The sequence below is a fragment of the Pogona vitticeps genome, chromosome 7 (assembly GCF_051106095.1).
Source record: "Pogona vitticeps strain Pit_001003342236 chromosome 7, PviZW2.1, whole genome shotgun sequence".
NCBI classification, from domain to species: domain Eukaryota; kingdom Metazoa; phylum Chordata; class Lepidosauria; order Squamata; family Agamidae; genus Pogona; species Pogona vitticeps.
The window spans coordinates 13,322,796-13,346,223 of record NC_135789.1 but is presented as its reverse complement, the minus strand read 5'-3'; the positions used below and the strand labels follow the sequence as shown (position 1 = coordinate 13,346,223).

The following is a 23,428-nucleotide window of genomic DNA, read 5'->3' as shown; positions in this document are numbered from 1 at the left end:
CCTCTCTCCCACCGGGTGACGACTCCGCCAACGGGCGGCTTCCGGGTTCCTGAGCGACGCGGCGGGCGGCCAATGAGGATTTTTCCCCTCCGTCCTTCCTGCTCGGCGAGGGGCGGCAGGGCGGGGCGACGGGCAGGCGCCACCTATGGAAACCGGCGCCATTCCGAGGGACAGCGGCGCGGGCCAACGGAGGATGGGAGGGGGGCTAGACGGGCGGCCGCGGTGGCCAATGGCGAGCCGGCTTTCCGCGCCCGCCTCCCCCTCCGTCCCCGGGGCTGCAGGAAGATGGCGAAGACCTACGACTACCTCTTCAAACTGCTCCTGATCGGGGACTCCGGGGTGGGCAAGACATGCGCGCTCTTTCGCTTCAGCGAGGACGCCTTCAACGCCACCTTCATCTCCACCATCGGTGCGCCGCCCGCCGTCGCCATGGCAATAGCCGCTCCCCCCCCCCCGGCGCCTCTCTTATCGGCGGTCCAGGGGCGCTCCCCTCCCTGCGGAATGACAACCTTCAGGCTGCTATTCCACCGGTGGGGAAGGGGGAAAGAACGGGGTCCCGACCTCGCTGTCCCCTTGGGGCCCGCGGGCCGCCTGTTTTAGAGGAGGTTCACAAGAACGGCGGTCACCCGTATCCGCGGGGGATGAAATCCCGCCTCCCAGCCCCTCCCCTCGCGGATGCCAAAACCCGCGGATTCGAGCCAACGCTCGACCTGGATGGCCCTCATCATCGCGCCCTCCCTACGATCCTCCAGGCTCGGATAAGCTCAGAAAGGGCTCGGTGGATGAAATTAATTACAATTGTCTTCCACCTGTTTTTGGCAGGCATCGATTTTAAGATCAGGACCATCGAGCTGGACGGCAAGAAGATCAAACTGCAGATATGGTAGGAAAAGGCGGAAAGAAGAGCCGCTCAAAAGCCTCTCCCTAAGGCCCATGAGTGTTCTGGGACTACAACCCCCATCACTCCTGGCCCTGGGTGGTGGAGGCTGCTGGGAGCTGTAGTCCAAGAACAACTGGGGAGCCCAGGTTCTAGTCCAGGCCCTTGTGGGCTATAACTCCCAGAAGCTTCCACCACCCCGCTAGGCGGGGCCGGGATAGATGGGAGTTGTAGTCTGAGAACATCGGAGGGGGGGCGAAACATTCTGGTTTGGGGAACCCCCTGGCCTAGAGCCCTTTGGACGATACCGTTTAGCCACCCCTGACCCACCCACCCCCAAACGGGGCTTGAGAATTGTTCTGTCGGCCACTCGTCACCTTGTCTCGTAAAAATTCCTCCCAGGGATACAGCAGGGCAGGAGCGCTTTCGGACCATCACGACCGCTTACTACCGAGGAGCGATGGTGAGTCCCCATCTTCGTTGCTCAGGGTCGGGACCGAACCGCTTCTGGCATCTGCTCACTACTTCAAGGGCCTGACTCGCTTCCGTTATCCTGTCACACCACCTGAGGCATACAGGAGGACCCCCCCCCCAGATTCGCAGGGGATCAGTTCCAAGCCCCCCGTGGATGCTGAAACCCGTGGATATCTGGAACCCTATACGTAATACAGTCTCTGGCACTCTCTAGTGGCCAGTTCTGGTAAACATGCTCTGGAAAAAGCCCATTACAGTACTTGCAATTTCCAGGTTTTTTATTTAGTATTTTCAAGGCAGTGGAGAATCAGCAGATACTGATCCCACGGATAAGGGGGTCCTGCTGTATCCCATGACTATCCTTGATTTGGTTGCAGTTTTTCACCTTTTCCTTTGGCTACTTCTCTTTAGTTTCCTCGGACCTCAACTTCTGCACTATTCAACTTTTCCTCCTCTTCCTGTTTCTGCGCGGAACCTCTGTTTTATTCAGAGTTCTAGATTTAAGCCTTACCTTTCTCTGTTCCAGCTTTCCTTCTTTCTCCCTCTTCGCTCCAAATGATCCCTTCTGCTATAAGCTGTCCCACTGAAAAAAGTTTTTTTCCTCTGTGCCTTCTGCCTACCATCTTTCTGATCACGTTTATCTTCCTTTTCGAATCTGTGAAGCCCAAAAGATCTTCCGCGGTGGATATCCCCATCCTTGCTGGTTTTTTGTCTCTTTTTTTGTCCTTCAGGGCATCATGCTGGTCTACGACATTACCAATGAGAAATCGTTTGAAAACATTCGGAACTGGGTCAGAAATATTGAAGAAGTAAGGTCCCCCGCTCGGAGACTCTACTCCTCAATTCTGTCTTCGGCATTTTCTAGTGAAGGCGATCCCATTGCAAGCCATGGAAATTCTTCCCTATACCTGAGGCTGTGGAAATGCTCTTCTACACTAAGTAGACAGTACAGTAGGACTCTCCTATCCGCAGGAGAGCGGATCCAAGTCCCTCAGTGGATTCTGAAAAGTGTGGATAATAGGAAACACTACAGTATTCTGTTAGTAAATGCTCTACATAGCATGGTCTTTGACTCCCTCTTGTGACCAGTTCTGGTAAATACATCCCAGAAATACATAGAAAGAGGTATTTCTGGGTTTTTTCATTTAGTTTTTTTCAGTCCCTGGAGCAGAGAATTAGTGGATACTGATTCTGTGGATACGGGGGTCCTACTGTACCATAAAAAGTTTTGCTTATGAGCTAGTGGAATTGCTTTATCATTTGGTTAACAATAGGAAGGAGGTTGCCTCCTTTTAAGGAGAAAGACGGGGGTAAAAATATTGTCGACGAATGAATGAATGAACGAACAAATCGGCTTTATAGAGGAGTCAGATGTTTGGCCGTTGCTCACAAATGAGGCCAGGATCTCGTTTCCTTCCCAGCACGCGTCGCCAGACGTAGAAAAAATGATCCTTGGAAACAAGTGTGACATGAACCACAAGCGTCAGGTTTCCCTGGAGCAAGGGGAGAAGGTAAGAAGGCGGTCCTTTGCCCACTTTTGAGGTTTGAGTTAAGCCTCCCAACTTTTATTGAGATGACTCCAAGAAAGCACCAAAAATGTTCCTTTGATCCAGTTATCATCTTAGATCGACCGGGAGCCTTTCTCAGTGTTGGTCTCCTCAGCAACCACCTTGGGATGAATATTGGGGCGCAAGGAGCTGTAAACACAGCAAGAAAAGGCACGCTCGGTCCCAGATCCTGCTGTACGTCACTGATTTGGGTTCTCCTATTTTTTTCCTCCTTCCAGCTGGCTATGAGCTTTGGGGTTAAGTTCATGGAGACGAGCGCGAAGGCCAACATCAATATAGAAAATGTAAGTGCAGCCTGCGGGATCGGTATCCGCGGATTCCCTTATCCACGGTTTTTTAAAAAAAATTAAAAGACAAATCCTAAAAATGTCTCTTTCTAAGAGGAAGTGAACAGAACTGGTCACTGGGGGGAGGGTTCCAGAGACTATTCTAGGTATTGCATTCGCTATTAAAACAATACCCACATTTTTCAGTATCCACAGGGTGGCAGTGTTTGGAGTCAATCCCCTGCAGATACGTGGGCCAGACTAGAAAACTGCTTTGTAAAACATTTTCTGGTCCCGCCTGCACATACACATTGAAACGTGACCTAATCCTGCGTGGGTTAAATCTCTAGTTTTGAATTAAGATTACTTGCGGAATGCACAAAAAGTTTTTTTATTTCCTGGTCCTAACGATGATATTTTTGGCTCTCTCTGAACACAGCAGCCACAGGTACTGAGAGAGGTGGTTTTATCAGCGGAGCATTTCTTTTTAAAAGAAACATTTTTGTATTCTTCAATTTTAGGCATTTTTTACTCTTGCTAGAGACATCAAAGCAAAAATGGACAAGAAATTGGTGAGTTTAAACCAGTGTGACATTGCCCACCGGAGAAACCTCAGGGTCTCCCCCAACCCAGCTGTCTTCCCAAATAGAAGAGCAGTGAAATCTGCTATTTCTGCGCTGGCCAAATAATTTATCGTCTTGTTTCTCCCTCCTTTACTCACTGAGGAAGAGAGCAAAACACCACTGTTTTTTAACTGTAAAATTGGCCCACAAAGTAAGCAGGTATTTCCACCACTGGATTTGGGTCCCTGCCTTGAGCAGGGGGTTGGACTGGATGGCTTTAGGGGTCCCCCCTTCCAACTCCACGATGCTAGGGTTTGCAACTCCTGTAAACCTCTTTTTTCTTTTAAGGAACTGAATAGTCCTCAAGGCATCAGCCAGGGAGTCAAGATCAGCCCGGTCCCGGAGAAGAAAACCAGTTTTTTCCGATGTGACCTCCTCTGAGGATGTGGCCTTACTGGGAGCTTCTTCTCAGCCTTTCCGGGTTGCACCTGCTTGCAGACGGGTTCTGGATCTGACCCCCACACACACACAACACACGACCTGTGGTCGGCACCAGGCCCGCAGCTACGACAGAATGAAGAAAAGCAGTTTCCACTCCCCCCCAAGCGACTGACTCACCTGCCTCGGGATCCCTTCCGCCCGCCTGAAAACATGGGTGGCTCAAGGATGTGGGGGTCACGGAATGGGGAACTTTCGGATCAAATTTCTCTCTCGCTCTGGGAGGCCTTTGATTTGGCCAAAGGCCGCGGGGGGGGGGGGCAGAATAACTGTAAATCTGTGATTGAAAGAGATAACAGGATGTAGAAACGGGTACAGCGTCGAATTTTGTAACGGATCAGCACCTGTCTTCTTTCCAAAGCCAGAAATCTCACTTATCTTTGTGTGGAGGAAGGCTGTCCTCTTCGCCAGCTTGGGGTACTTCTTCTAGGCACTTCCATTTCGGAAGTGCCGTCTGGAAATAAAATTTATTTTTGTAGAGAAACCAAATGATGCTCTTACCTGGTTTTTTGGCATTCTGGTGAAACCCCTGAAGGGCAAAGGTGGTCAGAGCGGAATAGCTTCAAGGTTCCTCCCGAGTAGGCCACCCCTTTTGCAAGGACTGATTTGAACTCTCCCACTGACATCTTTATTCGCTGAGCTATCCCAACATTATAAGGGGAAGGAAAACCCTGGGTTCAGATACGTTTGCAACCCGTGTGTGTGTGTGTGTGTTTGCTGACTTTCTGGTGCAAATTCTTGCTCGGCCGTGGAAACCACTTGTTGGGGCGAGAAAAGGAAGGCTTGGGGGGCTGGGGGCAGAAGGCACACAATCCAGGTGATTGTCTCGACCTTGGGAACGTTGGCACAGGTGCTGAGCTTTAATCATCCTCATCACCATCAATCACGTGGCTGTCCGGTTGCCACCCTTTCTGGGGTTTAGCAGGTAGAGAAAACACTCAGAGGTGTTTTTTCCTGCCTTCCCTTCTTCCAGGTTGGCCCTGGGATGATGGCGTCGCTTTTGCCCAAGGCTGCCCAGGCTGGCTCAGATGTCCGGCAGGGAGATTTGAACTCTCAACCCTCAAAGCCCCACCTGAGAAGGTCCTCTCTCTCTCTCTCTCTCTCTCTCTCTCTCTCTCTCTCTCTCTCTCTCTCTCTCTCTCTCTCTCTCTGTGTGTGTGTGTGTGTGTGTAGAGAAAGAGAGAAGAGAACACAGAAAAAGTATAAAAAGTAAATGTACAATAATAAAATGTAAAACAATAAAACAAATGATTTAAAAAGTGGCAAGTTAATAGCAAAAACAAAGGGCTGGTGCCTATACAAACCCTATTTTACACTCCATTTTACATTATTAATAGGTGTTTGTGTAGCTATATCTGCAGTGTAAAAACACAGTGTTTATTCACCCCCCACCCCCACCGGCCTTTCTGATGCAAGGTCCCGAGGGAGACTCTTTTCCTCCCCATCTCGCAGGGAAATCTAGAGACGTCTACCTTTTTTTTGCCTATCTCTAACCGCCCGGAAGTCGGAGCCGCTCCGGCCGGGACGTGGCTCTCGATGGCAGAGGAGGCTCCTCCTTCCGCGGCCCATAGGCCCCGCCCACCCGCCTTCCTGCCTGCTTGCCTGCTTGCCTGCCTGCCTGCCTTCGCTCGGAGGCGCTCGGTTATTTCCGCCGATCGGGAGGGCGTCGGGGTGGACCGTGGAAGCCCGGGGATGTCGTCGGAGTATCAGGCCGTCCAGCGGGGTCCGTTGCGGCTCAAAGGGGGCGTCGAAGTGGGGTCCGCGGCCAAGCGGTGAGGGGTCCCCTCCGCCGGGGTTTGGGGGGGGTGTTCGTTGGCGCGGTTGCTTCGATCCGCGGTTAGGAGGGTCTCCTCCTTTCCTCTGAGCTGCTACGCCCCGCCCCCTTCCTTCACGCTCCTAGAACGGGTGGAGGGTTTGCAGGACGGAGAGTCAAGCAGGACCCCCTGATCCGCGGCGATCCCTTCCAGTCTCTCCCCCCCCCGCCGCGGATACTGATAACAGCGGATTAAGCCAACGTTGGACTCGTACGGTCTCTTGCTCCCTGTAGTGGCCAGCCCTGGCAGTGTCACCTTTAAAAACCTTTTATATTATTTTATCTACTTATATATTAAACTTCTGTACTTACCGCTCATGGGGCTATTGGAGGCCACTGTAGATTTTAAATATTGTTTAAAACTTGTTATCATGTCTTAATTTCATTTAAAGGACTTGATTGGCAGCGTTGGTTTACGTTGTTGTTAAAATATACAAAATGCAGTTTAAAAATGTAAAATCGGTTCATAAAGCATATCATGTGGTTATACAGGTGGTATAAAAACCAACCAACCAACCAACCAACCAAATAAATATTTCTTGGGTTTTTTAAAAAAATATTTATATATATATATTAAAGATTTTCAGATAAGTAAGACCAAGGACGGTAGAAAAGTATTTTAATCTATAAGACTTGCGGTGGGGTCCCCCCCGCGCGCACCGTTGCCTGGCCAAAAAGGTTCACGTCTGCTCTTCTGCAGGAAGAAGAAGAAAGGGAAGGAGAAAAACAAGATCGTGGACCAGATTGTGAGCAGCAAGAAGCAGGAGGAAGAGGACGAGGAGAAGACACGGGCTTTGGATAAGCGGACCCCGGCGCAGCTGGCCTACGAGAAGATGCAGGAGAAGCGGGTAAGCCGTCGGGCGGAGGTGCCGACATTTGCAAAAGACCCCGACTCCCCTGCCTGCATTGTGATCCCTCGACCCCCATCGCCCTGACCCACCCGACCCCTTCCGGGGACCTCCCGGCCCTCAAATGCAGGTCTCCCCACTCTGGAAGGTAGAGGAGTGTAACAGATGGGACATTCGGACCCACCGGGTTCTCGCCAGCTTGGAAAGAAATTGCCTGTAATATTCTGCACAGTCATACCTCCGTATCCGGGGGGGGGGGGGGGATTGGATCTTAGCCTCCCCGCCCTGCGGATGCTGAAAAACGCAGAGCGTCGTGAATGCTGTTTTAAGAGCCTGGCTCCCTGTAATGGGTCCGTTCTGGTAAACTCGTCTTCGGAAATAATCTGTTTCTGGGATGTTTCTTTTCATAGTTTTAGGGTGTGGATAAGTGAATCGGTGGATATGGATCCTGCGGACACGAGGGGTCCAGCTTGGGGAGGTTTCCTTTTGCTGTACTGAAGGCACCTGTGGCTTTTTGTCTTCCTTCGGACGCCACGAGCAGAACCCCATTAGTGTTCTGGCCAGCCCCAAACTCCATAATGAGCACAAGAACCACAAGCCCAGGGTTTTCCCCCGCCCACCCACCTCGCCTTGCTCATCACGCCTCGCCCGGACATCGGGTTGAGCCCCGAGGGCGTTAACGTTCTCTCTTTCTGCCTTGCAGCAAATTGAGCGCATCCTGAAGAAAGCTTCCAAAACCCACAAGCAGAGGGTTGAGGTACGTTGGCGTGACCATGTCCTGCACTCTCTGGCAGGAGGAATTTATTTATTTATTTATTTATTTATTTATTTATTTATTTATTTATTTATTTATTTAATACCCCGCCTGTCTAGCCCACCGGACCACTCTAGGCGGCTAGGAAGGACGGATCCTGCCCCTCTCCTCTGTACAACCGCCTTTCAAATCTTTGAAGAGCGCTCTCCTCTCTCCGCCTCCACCCCCAGGTCTAACCCCGCCCAGGTCTCCCGGTGGCCCTCCCCTGAACGGGCTCCACTCCTGCTACTTAATCCTTAAATCCCATCGGCCTCTTTTGGCAGCCGCAGCTTCTCTGTCGGCTCACGTTCGGCTTGCGATAAGCGTGGTTTTGCGGGAAACCTAAGGCTCTCCTTAGTAGCAAAGAGAAGGGCCTGAAAAGGGATGGAAAAAAATAGCGTACTTAAAAGTTCAAACACGGGTTTTGAGTGACGGGACGGGCTGCCTATCACTCCTCCTAAGGCCATCTCAACAAACAATTTTCCCCTTATAAAGTGGCTCTTAAGATGAGCAATCAAGTGGCTGCTGTTCTCCTTCATTCCCCTTTTTTCTTCCGTAGGATTTTAACCGGCACTTGGATACCTTAACGGAGCATTATGACATCCCGAAAGTCAGCTGGACGAAATGAGCATCTGCACCGTCCTCGCTTGCTCTTGACAAAGCTTCGGCCAGGATGTTTTCTGGGGAAAGACTGGGGGGGGCTTCCAGTACCCTGCTGTTCTCATCGGCCTGCCTTGAAATGGCGTTGTTCCACATCTCTATCTATTGCGTTGTCTTATCGGGGTGTGGCATTTTGGCCAATGATAAACCAACCAACCAAAAAAAAAAGGACCAATGCCTTGTCCAGTTTGTGCAAGATTCTGTTGGGAATTTCAGGGGAAGAATCACGCAGACATGCTTTTTTTTTTAACCCCCTTTGGCTCAGTAAATTTCCACGACTGCTTGATTGTTGCATTATGTAAAGAGAATATTAGGGGCGGTGGGGGGGGAAGGTGGAAGATTTTTAATAGCAGGTTCCTATGGTATGGTAAGACGTCCTGATAAAAATAATGGATGACTGGGTAGCCCTTTTGCCCATGACTCAAGAACAGTGGGACTCTCTTATCCATGGGGGATCGTTTGTTAACCCCCCTGCGGATGCTGAAAACCACGGGTAATAGGGAATACTTTTAATAGCAAATGCCATACATGGCATGGTCTCTGGCTCCCTCTCGTGGCCAGTTGTAGTAAATTCACATTTAGAAATATATATTTCTAGGTTTTTTCTTTTAATATTACCTTACTGCTGATAAATGGATCAGTGGCTACTGACGGCATGTAGTCTGATACGGGGTCCGATGACATGCAGATTCGTTCAAGGTGCCATTCTACAGTTTCTGTGGGGTGTCTGGGGCAGTTTTCCTGCAGAGGGTGGGGCCTGTTTCTGTTGTTAGTCAAAAGAGTCTCGATTCGGTGGACAGCGTGCGGGAAGTGGAGGGGGGGATCGGATATGCAGCATCCAAAGACCCCCACCACACAAGCCCCTTCAACAGGAAAGGCTGAACCAGCTCGGGCTAAGGGGGAGCGCAGCTTTCAGAAACTTTAAACTCCTGTATTGCTGGCCCTAGATATTTGAAGGATGAACGTCATTCCAGGAACAAAGAGTGAGGGGGGGGGGATGTTGAAACTGCTCCCTTCTTTCCACGTCGGTTCAATGCTTGCCTTTGCTCAAAGAGGCTTTCCTGCTTGGAGGATCTGTCCTCCATCATCCCCAAGGGCAGGACACGTCACCGTGGGCTCAAGCGACAGGAAGCCAGATTTCGGCCGAAGATCAGAAAAAACTTCTAAACTGTTAGAGCAGTACAACAAATGGGACCCCCCATTCGTCTGACAGGTGGGATTTGAGGTTCCTGCCTTGAACAGGGGGGTGGGACTGGATAGCCTCAGAGGGACCCCCAACTTCAGCATTCAAGGATTTTATGAGAGGTCTTGCACACTTTCGTGTACGCCGAAGAAAGCAATGAGACCAAAACTGGTGTTGCAAGATTCCGTCACAACGATCCAACATTTTAATACAAATCCATTTTGATCTTTTGTCTCCACCTTACAAAAATTGAATAAATACAGGAGTGTTTTTGTTTTTTTTAGAAAAACACCAAGAAGCTGGGTTTTTTTCACCCCCATCAGAGCACAACAGAATTTAAAGAATTTACCCGTGAGGAAGCTCTTCTCCCATTTCCTTTATCTTTAAGGAGATTGTCATTTGGCACCTTTCTGTAAACTAGGAAACCAGATCCCAATGTGGGTGCTGGATCGTGGAGGCATTATAAGCCTTACACTTTTGGCAAGAAAACGTTACTTGTGGTTTTAAGATGTAAAGCAGGATCATTTTTACCTAGCCCTGAAACTTGGTGGGGAGATATTCAGGGTAGAGTTTTCTATATAGTAGGACCCCCGTATGCACAGACTGGCTCCAAGCCAATACTGAAACCCATGGATTATAGTGAATGCTACCTTCTCTGGGCCAATTCTGCAAATGACATCATGGAAATATATTTCTCTAGTGGACACTGTACAGTAGGACCCCCGTATCTGTGGGATCAGTACCTGTGTTTTCACTTCTCTGAAAATAATAAAAATATTCAAATGGAAAAAAATATTTTCACATGTATTACCAGAAATGGCCACAAGAGGGAGCCAGAGACTTGTTGGTCAAAAAATCCACTAGTGCCCTCTTGTGGCCTGTTCTGGTAACTTCATGGTTAGAAATATATATTTCTGGGAATTTTTCTTTTAATAGTTTTAATATTTCAGACGATGGATAAGCGAGTCAGTGGGTACCAATCTCACAGCTGCGGAGGTCCTGCTTGTACTAAGAGGGCTTAGCAACCTTTGACTCATCCAGCTTCATGCCAGGCTATCGAGTACTGCAAGGTTAAGAACGACAACAGGGGGGAAAAATCCACAAATCATTGATGCTCAAGGCCTTAACAATTAAATCCGGAGAAGGCAATGACTTGGTCCCTTGTCTGCTTGTCACTGCATGATTTAAGAGAGGAAGGGGGGGGAGTTGAAAGAGGAAGCTGCCGTTAGAAGGACCACAGCCATCATCTTCTTGGCCCTTGCAAGTTTCGTGGTTTTCCCGGAGATTAGATGCTGCCCAGTTCGCTGAGAGTTTGGTCCAGGGTTCGGTGCAGCGTGAGATTGTCTCCTTTGGCCTGAGCGAGTTTTTCTGGCGAGAACAAATGTAAAGAGTTTTTGCTTTTTCAAGAAGAAGAATTCCGCCAAAGATTGCGGTCTATTTTGTCTGCCCATTCCGTACGTTTCCTCTAACCCAACCGGAGGACCAAGGATTTGAAAAGGGGGAATTCGCATGAACGGGAACCGGCTTTATGGGCTGGCAAGGTGGGCCGGATCCTTGGGGAAAACCCACTAGGAATGGGAAAAAACCACCGCTCCCATGAAGCATTCAGATAAGCAAGTTAAGAGGACAGACATCATGATGGACAGCAAATGGAGAGAAGAACCAGAGCAATAGCTTTTTTTTAATTGAAATCGGTTTTCATGGGGAGGGGAAGGGAGGGAAAGACCAGCCAACTTGTACATGGGAACGAAAGCGCAGAAAACGGATCCTTACTGGGAAGCCAACGGAAACCCAACTTCTGCATTTACAAAGAAGTCATGTCATTAAGAGCGTGATCCAACTCCTCGCTGATGGCTTTATACTTCAGCTTTTGAGCGTACAGTTCATCTGCGGGAACGGACCGTGTGGGGGGGGGCAAGGCGCAAGGGTGGCCCCAGCGAAAGGAACAAGGTGGAGCCAGCAGACCGGTTGACGCCACAGAGCAGAGGCGGAAGGAAAAGAGGAAAGAGAGAGAGAGAAAAAGAGAAAGAGAGAGAGAAGGCACAATTAAGCATGCAAAAAAGCCAACCCGCGTTCCACCAAAGGAGACCTTTTCAGAAAGCAACATTCAACCATTTTTCAGGACTTCCAAACATGCAAAGCTGCTTACTTCCGCTGTCCCCTTAATCCCGAAAATTAATTACTAGTAGCAGGAGGCATTACTTCGCTTGCCTAAAACTGGGCCATTTATGTGGTTCTCAATCACATCCTGTTGACCCTCCATCCGAGGGCAGGAAAGAGACTCCCTGAAATACAGGATGCCTGTATCCGTGGGGGATCAGTTATCAGCCCACAGCGGATGCCAAAAACCGCGGACTAGAGGGAACAGTATACATAGCATGGTCTCTGGCTCTCTCTAGTGGCCAGTTCTGGGAATGACACCATAGAAATGAATTTCTCCAGTTTATACTGTACTGTACTGTTTATACTGTACCCTATGTATAAACTATACCAGTTTATACATAGGGTGGACTTTAGCTCCCTCTAATGGCTAGCTCTGATAATGACATCCTAGAAATATATTTCTCCAGCAACTTCATCTTTAGAAATATAAATTTGGGGGATTTTTTTTAATATTTCCAGACTGTGGATCAGCAGATACTGAGTCCCCGGATGATGGGGTCCTGCTGAATTTAAATTAAACATAGAGAGAGGGGGGAAATTCTCCTGCCGGCCCTGGGTGCACGGAGGGCACCCCCCACCCCCCACCCCACTCTTTCCCCTCTTCCTCTCTGCAGTGGTGGGAGGTCAGGATCCCGCCCAAGGGAGCCTGGTGCTGAGTAGAGAAGGCTGGAGAAAGGAACAGGAGAGAATGAATAGCTGCAGGGGGGGGGAGAAAAATAGATCAGGTGCCCAGCCTTGAACAGAGGTACGGCAGGAAGCAGGAGCAATGGAGCCAAAGGGCATGAGACTCGGAAACCACCCACCCTATCCGTCCCTTTTCTCTTGGGGTGGGGGTGGGAGAGCTTGTATTCAAGAGGGACTCGGATTCAAAAGACAGGACGACATCCTTAAACCCTCGTGGAGCACCCGTGGCCACTGCTACGGCCTGCCCATCCACCCGCAGGCACAGCACTCAAAAACAGACCCCCCCACCAGAGCTTCCAGAAGGGTCTGGTCCTTACCTTCCAGGTCGTCGATCGTCTTTTCCAGTTTGGCCACCGTCCTCTCGGCAAACTCGGCCCGCGTCTCGGCCTAAAAAAACGGGAAGGGGAAAAATGCCGAGCCACCCCCTTCGTCTTTCCCCACCACCACCACCACCAGGTCTGCCAGGACATGCAGCCGCCGCCCCCCTCCCGCCGGGCCCCACACCCTCACCTCTTTCAGCTTGTCCGTCAGAAGCTTGATTTCCTCCTCGTACTTGTCTTCTTTCTCTGAGTACTGCGGAAAACAAGCGGGCGGCGGATCACGCCAAGCAGGAGGTGCCACGGCTAGCGCTGGGAAGGGGGAAACGCTCTCCGTGGGCTCAAAAAAGGGCCACGGAGAAAAACAAGCCACCGGCTGAAGAGCCAGGTTGTGAGTTTTATTTATTTATTGGTGGGACTTCCGGACTGTCTCTCTGACTATGTACACTGATAAAATAAGACCGGCTCGGAAACCCATCGGGAAGGGAAAGTGCTCAAGAGGAGGAAGCCCATTGCCGCCTCCTGCAAAACCTCGGAACGAGCATCTCAGATCCCAAGGCCTTCCGGAGAGTCACTTACCTTCTCGGACTGAGCTTCAAGGGACTTCAGGTTGTTGGTGACGTTTTTCAGCTCCTCCTCCAAGTCGCTGCATTTCCTAGCCGCAGGAAAAAAGGAGGAAATGAGCTCTTCCCCCTTTGCCAAGGGGCTTCGCGCCTTACGTTCAAGGAGACGCCTGCTTTCGAGGCTTTGGGTCCAACTCAAGCACATCCCAGGGAGCAGATAAGGAATACAGCGGATAGCCGACGCTATCTGTATCATGGTCTCTGGCTGTTCCCTCTTAGGGGCCAGTTCCGGAAACGTCATCTTTAGAAATGTACACATCTAGGAACTTTCTTTTTTTAAATATTTTCAGACTGTGGGTAAACGAGTTGGTGCATAGGGTGCATAAGGGGGGCCTGCAGTAGAAACAACCCATAGAATCGTCCCAAACCTAAGTGAATCGTTCATCCCGTGCGAAGGGAATGCCACGGATAAAAATACAAAGTGCGTTCAAGCTTTGGCAACAGACTCCAAGCAGGAGACCTGAACCTCATGGAAACCCCGCCTGGCTCAAGGGAGGAGACAAATCTTTATTTTCCTCCTCCTGGCTTCGCTTAAGGCTCTGGCACACCAGAGGGGCTGCCCGCTTGCTGTCTTTCCTACGCTCGAAGGACAGAGAATGGAACCGCGGCGATGCTCTGTGCGAATCCTACAGGGAACGAGAGCCCGCCGCATCGCTCTCTACGGAAGCGAGGGCTTCAAAATGCCTCGCTCCGGGGCCTTCATTCTGCTGAGGCCGCTTAAATAAGCAAGGATAGGGGATTCAGTGAGCAATCTCCTTGGTTGTAGGCCATTCAGAGATGAATCCAGCTGTTTTCTCTCCCTTAACCCCCCCAGCCATGCCCTCCAGGTAAACCCAACTCACAATTCAGAGACTTCGGCCCGTTCTTCAGCTCGTTCCAGTTCTCCTTCCAGAATGACCAGTTTACGGGCAACCTGCAGGAGGGAGTAAACACATTCGCGTCTGACCTTCTGGCCCAAACGCCCAGATCCACGAGGAACATCTGGGTGCAGGAAGGGCCCCCCCCAGATGTTCTTGGACTGCGTCTCCCAGAAATCCTGGCCGGCACAGCAAGTGGCGAAGAACATCTGGGGAACCAAGGCTCCGGGTCTCCAGATGTTCTTGGACTACAACTCCCATAAATCTTGCCCAGCACAGCTGCTGGTGGAAGTTTCTGGGACGCATCGCCCAAGAACATCAGGGAGCCCCGAGGTTGGGAATGATTTCTCTGTGGACGAACACAGGGCTAAAATAAATAAATAAATAAAAAGGGGAAAATTCAAATCAAACCCGAATCTTCCGTCAAACGCGATCAAGACGTGGCACAATTTAAAGAATAACTCTTTTGCAACATACGTAGCCAACGAAACATTGGAACAGTAGTTCTCTCTCCTACGCAGGGAGAGAGGAAGCAGTAAAAAAAAGGTTGTTGCAAGTTTAAAGAAAGGATCAAGAGTGGTAATAGAAGCTCCGGATACACACTTGCGAAAATTAAAAGTAAGTAAATAAATAAAGCCTGCCCGCCCCTTGCTGCTTCTTTAGCAGGGAAATAGGGTTTGGAAAAAGAGAAGCAAAGCACAAAATAAAACAAAAATAGAAAGGGTGTCTTTGTATCAGGGCCACCGACTCAGTCATCTCCTTGACATTCTTCTCCAACCGCAGACGTTCTGGTCCCAGTTTGATGGTCTTTCTTACCTCCTCATATTTACGATCGGCCTCCTCGGCGATGTGCTTTGCTTCCTTAAGCTGCATCTCCTGAATCTCCATCTTCTCCTCGTCCTTCATGGCTCTGTTTTCAATGACCTTCATCCCTCTGCCGAGAAGCACCAATAAAATAAAATAAAATAGAAGTCTTTCCCAACCCAACAGACCCTTCCAAAAGATTTTTTTCTCCAGGCAAGCCCTAAAGCCCACCCCATAACCTGCAGATGCTGGAAAACACAGATAATAGCAAACACTATTTTAATAGCGAAGGCTATCCACTCGCCGTCTGTCTCCTTCTAGGGACCACTTCTGGTACCTTCAGCATTAGAAATAGACCTTTCTAGGATTTTTCTTTTAATACTTTCAGACAGTGGAGAAGTGAATCCGTGGATACGGATCCCGCGGATAAGGGAGCCCTACTGTCTTCTAATTGATTCCCTTGTGTGATAACTGTCCGACCCTGATTTTAACCTGGCCGTGAGCTGCTTCGCAGGCCGGGTTTTGGGGAGAAAAGCAGGGTGCGTCTCCAATTAACAAATTAAGCAAATGAGTTATACTGTCCCAGCCGCACACAGACTCTCACACACAAACACTCATCTGCCTTTATCTGGAGCTTACTGGGGCAACTGGGGTAACATCCACCTGGATGCATGGCGAACCAGCCCAAGCTATTACAGATGCGAACCAGGAGAAACGCTTCCAGTACCTCTCGCTTTCGTCCGCCGCCTTCTCGGCCTCCTCCAGTTTCTGCAGAGCCGTGGCCAGGCGTTCTTGGGCCCGATCCAACTCCTCTTCCACCAGCTGGATTCGGCGGTTCAGGGCAGCCACCTCCGCTTCGGCCTGCACCCCCCCCCAAAAAAAGGCAATTTTAAAAAGTCTGTCCATTGCAAGCATGCAACTCAAGAAAACAGGCACGTGAGCAGCCCCCCCCCACAAGCGTTGCACTTCCTAATTACCTGTGAGAGTAAGGATTCTACCTTCAGCTTGAGGACTGAACTCCATTTGAAGCCATGAGAGGGACCCATCACAAAAGAAAAGAAAAAGTGGGGGGGAAGAATGTAGGACTCCCCTATCTGCAGGATCCGGGATCCGCTGACCCACTTCTCCACAGCTTGAAACCACTCCATTAAAAAAATCTCAGAAATGCAAATGTATATGTATTTCCAGGGTGTATGGTCCACAACTGGCTGGAGACCATGTATAGCATTCCATACTTCTGCATTATTATTATTATTAATTCTTTTTTGCATCCGCAGGGAGGGCTTGGCTCAGGAGGCCTGGGTTCGAAACCCCACTCGCCCTCAAACTCACCAGTTGTGCTCATTCAGCCTGGCCTACCTTGCAGGAAAGTTGTCACCGTTGGTAGGACTTGATTAGATCCACAAAGGAAGACAACCATTATTGGCTGCCTTCCCCGGGGGAAAAGGCAGGATTTAACCCGCCACGTAAAGAATAAAACCCCACGGGGAGGGGTGGGCGTCCAAGGCCTTCCTGAATGAAGGGAAGTCTCCCCGAACCGCGCTGGGGCGTCCTTCCGAAGCCAAAGGCTGCCAAGAGCTCAGCGCCGGCCCTACCACATCGCCACGGAAAGCAAAGAGCCCAGTCCTACCTGAGAGCCACAGAAAGGAGAAGTGGGAAGACAGGCGAAGAGAAGAAGAGGAGCCGATTCAGAAGAGGGACAGCAGAAAAGTCCTTCCAGCGGTTAAGTCAACAGGGCCCGGGGCGGCTCCGTGTCCCAGGGGCTCCTCTGGAGAAGGGGGTCCCTCGTCCACGACTTAGAGGAGACCACGGCAGGAGGTCCGAGGTTCGGAACAGGAAGTATGCTGGTGGCCAAAGGCGGCCAAGCAGGAAAAAGTGCCGGGAAAAGTAGCCAGGTTTCTCCAGGGAAGGAAGGAAGGAAAGAAGGAAGGAACTGGTGATGGATAAGAGGAAGGAAGGAAGGAAGGAAGGAAGGAAGGAAGGAAGGAAGGAAGGAAGGAAGGAAGGAAGGAAGGAAGGAAGGGGGCAGACAAGATGGAAGGGCCTCGGGTCTCTCTGCAAGATTGTCTTTGGGAATTTCCTGCAGGGTGGCAAGGGAAGCGCCTGGCCTGATGGAAAGAGGATGATGATTCACCGGCACTGCCCTGGCTGAGCCCCAGGAACCCGGGGTGTGTGTGAAGGGAGCCAGGCCTCCTGGACCGTCCCGGGAGCCAACGCCCCGGATTCAAGGGGTCTCCTCTGTAGCAAGACCTCTAGGCTTCTCATTGCAAAAGGGACAGAAATGGAGAGGAGGGGGCTGGAGAAGAGAGAATGCCGCCACACACCCCTCCCTCTCTCTCCTCCCGGCTGACTCCGAGGCAGCCCCCCCCAGCCCGCCCGGGGGTGGATGATGGGAGGTGCAATCCAAAAGCCATCATCCGCAGGGGAGGAAAGAGGGGGGGAGGAAGGGGAAGTCGCCGAGGGAAGGAGGGAGGGGGGCCGGGAGGCTCCGGCTCGAAACCGCCGCGGATCCCGGGGCCCAGCGGGGGCTCCTCACTTGCTCGCGCTCCTGGCGCTCCTGGTCGCGCTGGCGCTGGAGGGCTCGGGCGCGCTCCTCGGCCTCGCCGGCCTCCTGCTGCAGCGCCTGGATCTTGCGCTTCACCGCCTCCAGCGAGCCGGCGGCCGTGGCAGCAGCCATGGCGGGGAGCGGGTCCGGGATCGCGGGCAGGCGAGGCGGGGCGCGGCCGGGCGCGGCGAGAGGCGAGAGGCAGGCGAGCGCCGGAGCGCAGGGAGGAGTCTCGAGAACGGCTGCGCCGCGGGAAGGGCGGACCCCTGACGTGGCCCAGAAGGCAACGAGGGAGGGAGGGAGGGAGGAAAGGAAGGGCCCGCCCGCGATCCCTGAAGGAGGCGAGCCGGCCCAGAGACTGGAGGATGGGCTGAAAATGGTGTGTGTGTGCTGAGGGGTGGGTGCGTTCCTCACTGTTAGAGCAGTGCGACGATGGGGAAAAAAGGAAGACCGAGCAGAGAGAGGAGAGCGCTTTTCTAAGACGCGCGCAGAAGGTGGTCCAGGCAGGAGGAAGGGCAGGATCTGGACCTCTTTCCTCCTCCTCCTCCCGGAGGGCCGCCCATCCTCGTCCTTAGCTCAAGGGAGAGGAAACGGGGATTTAGGCTGAAGACCAAGGGAAAACTTCCTATAACTGTTAGTGCAGCACGACGATGGGAAAGAAGACGGGGAGGACGCAGGAGAGCGCTTTCCAAAGAGGTGGAAAAGGTGGTCGTGGCAGAAGGAGAGGCAGGAGCCGCCAATGCCCTCTGCGTTTCTACAGCTGAGTGGGAATTCGAACTCAGGCCTCCTGGCACCTGGCCCATCCCTCTGTCCGGCACACTGCTGGGCTGTGCCAGGTCTCCAGGTCTGGACTCGGGGAACCCCTCCCACCCCCCACAGGCCGAAACGTGCCCCCCACCCCTATCCCAGCCCCTCGTGAACCCTCTTGTACATACGTCAGTGGCTTTCTTCTCGGCCTGCTCCAGTTTCTCCTGGGCATCTTTCAGGGCCTCTGAATATTTATCCAACTCATCCTCAGTGCCCTTCAGCTTCTTCTGCAGGGCCACCAACTCCTCCTCCACCTGCGCGGAAGTCAAAGCGTTAGCAGAAAATCCTGGAGAAATTCGAAGGTAGCCCTTCGACCAGGAGAGTCCCCTACTTATGAACCTAAAATAATGTTGGCTTGCTTGGATTTTTTGCATCTACACAGTCTTCTGCAAAGGCAAAGAGGAACTGACAACATCACACAATGGCATTTTACCCTATGCCCCTCAATAGATAGAGCAGGACCCCTGTATCCGCGGGATCAGTATCCATGGAGGCACCTGTCCACAGTGAAAATATTAAAAGGAAAATCCTAGAAATATGTACAGTATATTTCTAACCGTGAAGTGACCATAACCAGCCACAAGGAGGCGACAGAGACAATGCTATGAATTGCCGTCAGTAGAGAAATACATTTCCACCATGTCCTTACCAGAACGGGTCCCTTGAGGGAGCCAGAGACCATGTTAGAGAGAGTGTTAGCTTTTATCCACGTTTTTCAGCATCTGCAGGGCACTTGGAACTGATTCCCCCGCCAATAGGGGGGTGAGTGGGTCCTACCGTATCCCAATTTCATCCCAAATATATACAAAACAATTCAACATTGGAAATAAAGGGTTCGATCAACACTTCTGAACTCAGAAAGGTTGGCTCAACTGGAAGGCATTAAAAACACAAAGAAAACACAGTATAAAATGTTCCTTTTTAAAACATCCCCTTGGTTAATCTCGGCAGGAGAACATCAGTTTGTATTTGCTTGCTCCTTTTTAATCTATGTATATTTATGTTTTTTAGCTTTAATATTGTCTTCTGACGATGTGAACTGCCTCGTTATACTCCTTGTTCTTAACTTCAAATACCGTATTTAAACGATGTAAGCCACCTCGGTGTCTCTTTTCTTTATCTTTTAAAGTGAGAGGCAGGGTGAAAATATTTGAAAGCCATAAATAAGTTGTCGTGCAGACCAAAACGGGGGGGGGGAGACGAGAGGAGGATCTCAATGGGACCTCTTATCATGGTTCGGATGCAAACGAAGTTCCACACTAGGAAGAAAGGGAGTTGATGGCATTCCGTCGGCAACGTCAGCAGCCGAAATATGCCACCCCGTTATCTCACCCTCGCCTGTCCCCTTGCCCATATAAATCCTTTCCATTTCCAAAAGCAGCTATTTATATCCTGCTGAGCCAGATAGCAGGATCCATCCTCTTCGGAACAGAATTCCAGATATTGTGAAGCTGGCTTGTGACAATAAAGCCGGTGGTGCCCTTTGGCAACAGGAGAGAAAATGTCCCGTTCTTTTGTCTCTCGATGTCTTCGGAAAATCTGACCCAAGAGAAACTCAATCTGCTGTTGGAAATAAGTCAGATTGTAGGCCTGGCCCATTATGGGGAAGCCATCCGTGTCTCCCCCCAAGAGACCTCATCAAGCGTATGTCCTAATGGAATCAAGAACAACATGAACAAAACCCTACAGAGTGGCCTCCCAAATTGTAGAGAAATTATTCTTTACAGCTGGCGTGGAAAATTCTGGGAACTGGAGTTTGAAACAGTCCCTTTTCTGGATTCCACGTGTCCAAACCTCAACGCCGTCCTATCTGAGATGCAGGAGAGGAGCTGGCGATTTGTGGAATATCCGCACAGCTTTGTTCCTAAGCTTGGAAAGCATTTAACAGCTGAATTGAGGACTCTGGACCCCGGGATCAAATCCCTACCTGGCACGGAAGCACCAGGCTGACCTGAGGCCAAGTCCTATCCTTCTGGCTTGGTCTACCTCACAGGGTTGTCACGAAGAAAATGTTCACAGGAGCCTAGGGTTGGATACATCACCGTGATCTCTTTGTAGGGAGGGCCCGGGTATCATTGTGAGGCTAACTGGGGGGGGGGGATGCTGGGAGTTGTTGTCCAGAAAAGCATTTCCCAAGCTGCCAGCTGAGGGGAGGGAGGATTGTGAAAGGATTGTGGGTCCGTTCCTTAAAAAAAAAAAAGCAGGATGAGGCCCTTAAAAAAGACCTGTTTGCAGCTCAGCTGTGGCTGGCCATCTATGGGGAAGAAAAGCCAGAAAGCCAGCCACAAGGAGGGAGAGAGAAAGGGAGAAAGAGAGGAAAGCCATGCCAGTCAACCTGGCCTAAAAGATCAGCATTAAATCCAGGTAGCAGGCAAGCTGTGCTTTCCCTCCAGGGCAAATGACTGCAAATAAGCACCCCTTAATCCTTTTCTACTACATACAGCTATGATCTCATTGTCTCTTCCGAAGCCAGCTGTTCAGTTCTCCCTTGGGTCTTCTCCTGGCCCACCACCGCTTGCGTTTTGGGATCTGGGAAGCTCTCCGTGTGATGTTCAAAACAATTTCAGTCTTCTTCTGTCAGCACTCAACCGTTTGCGGGAGATGCCACCGTGGGCTCGAGCGACCGGACGCCGGATTTGGACCAAAGATCAGGAAAAAACCTCCTGAAAAAAACCCCTAATCCCCCAATTAGCCCTCTTCGCATGATCAGGCTCCATTGGACTCTGTGAAGCTGAGCCCCTTAAGGAAGGATCGGTCGAAAGGCGTCCCCCAAATCAGGGGGCACCCCAAAAGAAGATCACGATTCCAGGATTACAGGAGGGGGTGGGGGAGGAAATCCTAAGGGAAGCCAAAGGGGTGATCCATCCTAGCTCCCCTTATTTTGGGGTGGGTGGGGGGACCTTCACTGAAAACAAGAGGAAGATTTCCTCCTAGTAGACACGGAGCTCAGGAAAAAAATTCTCTGAATATCGGGGGGGGGGGAGAGAGAAACTTCCTAGCTGTTGGAGAAGTACGATGACGGGAACCCTGGAAGGAGGTGGTCGGCACTCCAACGCCAGAGGCCTTCAAGAGAAAAACGGACCTCCATCTATCAGATCTGCTTGGATCGGGATTCCTGCGAGAAGCAGGGGGTTGGACTGGATGGCCTTCGTGGCCCCCTTCCAAATCCGTGATTCTCGGATTTCATGATTCTATGGTATTTATAAGTAAATTCACCTGGAGAAGTCAATTCTCCTCATCGCTGTCCCCCAAAAAGCTGTCCCGTCCCGCCCTCCTCTCCCCCACCTGCTTGCATTTGTCCTCGGCTGCTTTCTTGTCGGCCTCGGCTTGTTCGGCTCGGTCGATGGCGTTCTCCTTGTCCAGCTTCAGCATCTGCATCTTCTTCTTGATGGCCTCCATCGTCGCGGCCGGAAGGCAAGGTCGTCGGAGGGAGAACCTTCTGGGAACGGAGATGCTTCTCGGAGGGCAGGCGGGCAAATGGGGGGCCTCGGGCAGACCAGGAGAGTTTTAAGCCTGCTAGCGGGATGGTCCCTAGTGGCCTCCTGGTTTTTTTTTAACAGGCAACCTTTCCGAGTGATAAGCTGGAACAGACACGAGGGCCCCAACCTCAAGCCCTCGGTCCTGGCCTTATTTGGAACTCAGCTCCTTTAAAAAGAGAAAAGCACTGTTTCCTTTTTTAACTTCCCGACAGGAGCCAAACGTGGTTCGGCCATGTAGGGCTTTCTCCTTCCCCCTGAGAACAAAGCCAATGGACCCACCTGGGACAAACACCGCAGGTGAAACTGGGGGGGGGGGGACACATGAGTGTGGCCTGCATTTAGTTCCAAAACAATCAATTTTCAGAACTTTGGGAGCCAGAAGAACTGGGGATGTTTAGCCATGGGGCAAAAAAATAGAAGACGGAGGGGAGACAGAGCCCTCTTCAAAGATGTGGAAGGTGGAGGGCAGGATCCGTCCTCCATCCTCGCAGAGATTTTCGGCTGGGCCCCCCCCACCTAGCCCTCAGTGCTGACCCCCCTCCGTTCCCTCGACACTCATTCCGTTGTGGCCACCCAAGGGTTTGCCATGTCCCTTGGCTGGGGGGGGGGGGAAATGGATCGCATTTCTTCAAGCTTTCCAACCTCAGTTTCCCTTTCGGTTTCTGGCTCCCCGGGGAGGACAGGACACATCTGGCACCGTCGGGAGGTTTGGTCCAGGATGGCTGCATCAAGGAGCACAGGACAAGGTTTCTGCAAGATTTCTGCGCACCCCTGGCGGCAGAATCACATCTTGGGGGCCATGGAGTCGGAAGGGCCCCCGAAGGCCATCTAGTCCAACCCCCCTGCTCAATCCCACCCATGTGCACAGCTGAGCAGGGATTTGAACCCATCTCTGCTCCGTTCTAGCCCTCCAGGTGAAACACACGTTCAAGACCCCTGTTGAAGAGCTCAAGGTGAGCTTCCATGGACCAAAGCTGTCTTCCTCGGACGTAAGAGTGAGGTGACAGGACGGCCCTATCGATAACGTGGCCCCGCAGCCAGATACAGGTAACGGGCAACCACTAATTAAGAAAGAAATAGAGAAGGCTATCAAGCTATGATTCATTTCTTGGTATCGGTTGTGAGCCTACACAATAACCATTGCCGTCCTGATACAAACAGAAAACTAGGGGAACCTATACACACATGGTAATGTTGGAGAGCTCAGGGGCTGCTGAGCCAGAAGTTGGGAGTTTGAATCCCCGCACAGGGCCTCCTCCCACCCATTTGGGAAGTTTGCTGATTCAGACCCGATTCTGGTTGCCCCCCCCCCCGATTTTTGGCCTGTGCCAGGGGGTTATCTTGAACGCAAGGAGAAAAAAAAAGACAGCTTTGTTCATGCAGAAAAGCCCTCCTCGGCTTCAGAGGGTGGGCCATGTCTTAACGCCACCAGGGGGCAGAAGCGACACACGCCTGAGGCAATGGGTTGGCTGGGTTTTAAATGTATAGAATATAATTGCCCGAATTTATGCAGAGCAGTTTCGAGCACAAGAGCGGAGTAAACATGGCATTCTCCCTTGTGTGTGTGTGTGTGCATTTGAAAGTAAATAAAATAATCACTTTTTTG

The 23,428-nt window shown here is 51.2% G+C and overlaps 3 protein-coding genes across 8 annotated transcripts; 2 read left to right on the top strand and 1 right to left on the bottom strand.

The window, feature by feature from the left end:
• Window positions 1-248: 248 nt before the first annotated feature.
• RAB8A (RAB8A, member RAS oncogene family) lies at window positions 249-4,735 on the top strand. Its single transcript, XM_020781000.3, has 8 exons — window positions 249-409; window positions 823-883; window positions 1,280-1,340; window positions 2,083-2,160; window positions 2,773-2,862; window positions 3,138-3,203; window positions 3,707-3,757; window positions 4,097-4,735. The coding sequence occupies exons 1-8, from the start codon at window positions 286-288 to the stop codon at window positions 4,187-4,189; spliced, it is 624 nt and encodes a 207-aa protein (XP_020636659.1). The 5' UTR covers window positions 249-285; the 3' UTR covers window positions 4,190-4,735.
• A 1,032-nt stretch (window positions 4,736-5,767) lies between these two features.
• Window positions 5,768-8,643, top strand: FAM32A (family with sequence similarity 32 member A). Its single transcript, XM_020781201.3, has 4 exons — window positions 5,768-6,018; window positions 6,760-6,907; window positions 7,611-7,664; window positions 8,260-8,643. The coding sequence occupies exons 1-4, from the start codon at window positions 5,783-5,785 to the stop codon at window positions 8,326-8,328; spliced, it is 507 nt and encodes a 168-aa protein (XP_020636860.2). The 5' UTR covers window positions 5,768-5,782; the 3' UTR covers window positions 8,329-8,643.
• A 1,074-nt stretch (window positions 8,644-9,717) lies between these two features.
• Window positions 9,718-21,976, bottom strand: TPM4 (tropomyosin 4). Of its 6 annotated transcripts, none has more exons than XM_020781003.3 (9): window positions 21,629-21,976; window positions 18,472-18,597; window positions 15,719-15,852; window positions 15,004-15,121; window positions 14,173-14,243; window positions 13,287-13,362; window positions 12,901-12,963; window positions 12,708-12,777; window positions 9,718-10,911 (listed from the first exon to the last, which is right to left on the bottom strand). In XM_020781003.3, exons 1-9 carry the CDS (start codon window positions 21,740-21,742, stop codon window positions 10,829-10,831), a joined length of 855 nt encoding a protein of 284 aa, XP_020636662.3. In that variant the 5' UTR covers window positions 21,743-21,976; the 3' UTR covers window positions 9,718-10,828. The 6 variants fall into 6 exon arrangements, 5 of the variants coding, with proteins under 5 accessions (XP_020636662.3, XP_072834023.2, XP_020636661.1 ...); XM_020781002.3 differs by lacking the exon at window positions 9,718-10,911 and adding an exon at window positions 11,194-11,430; XM_072977922.2 differs by lacking the exons at window positions 18,472-18,597; window positions 21,629-21,976 and adding an exon at window positions 17,528-17,771.
• Window positions 21,977-23,428: the final 1,452 nt, after the last annotated feature.

What these genes read in the sequence shown, in the direction of transcription:
- RAB8A (XM_020781000.3), top strand. Translation starts at nt 286, where the DNA reads ATGGCGAAGACCTACGACTACCTCTTCAAACTGCTCCTGATCGGGGAC. An exon ending in AAGATCAAACTGCAGATATG is followed by an intron (nt 884 to 1,279) that starts GTAGGAAAAGGC and finishes AATTCCTCCCAG; the next exon opens with GGATACAGCAGGGCAGGAGC. An exon ending in CCCTGGAGCAAGGGGAGAAG is followed by an intron (nt 2,863 to 3,137) that starts GTAAGAAGGCGG and finishes TCCTCCTTCCAG; the next exon opens with CTGGCTATGAGCTTTGGGGT.
- FAM32A (XM_020781201.3), top strand. Translation starts at nt 5,783, where the DNA reads ATGGCAGAGGAGGCTCCTCCTTCCGCGGCCCATAGGCCCCGCCCACCC. An exon ending in GTGGGGTCCGCGGCCAAGCG is followed by an intron (nt 6,019 to 6,759) that starts GTGAGGGGTCCC and finishes GCTCTTCTGCAG; the next exon opens with GAAGAAGAAGAAAGGGAAGG. An exon ending in AGAAGATGCAGGAGAAGCGG is followed by an intron (nt 6,908 to 7,610) that starts GTAAGCCGTCGG and finishes TCTGCCTTGCAG; the next exon opens with CAAATTGAGCGCATCCTGAA.
- TPM4 (XM_020781003.3), bottom strand. Translation starts at nt 21,742, where the DNA reads ATGGAGGCCATCAAGAAGAAGATGCAGATGCTGAAGCTGGACAAGGAG. An exon ending in GCGGCGGACGAAAGCGAGAG is followed by an intron (nt 15,122 to 15,718) that starts GTACTGGAAGCG and finishes GCTTCTCGGCAG; the next exon opens with AGGGATGAAGGTCATTGAAA. An exon ending in GACGATCGACGACCTGGAAG is followed by an intron (nt 10,912 to 12,707) that starts GTAAGGACCAGA and finishes TGTTCTCGCCAG; the next exon opens with AAAAACTCGCTCAGGCCAAA.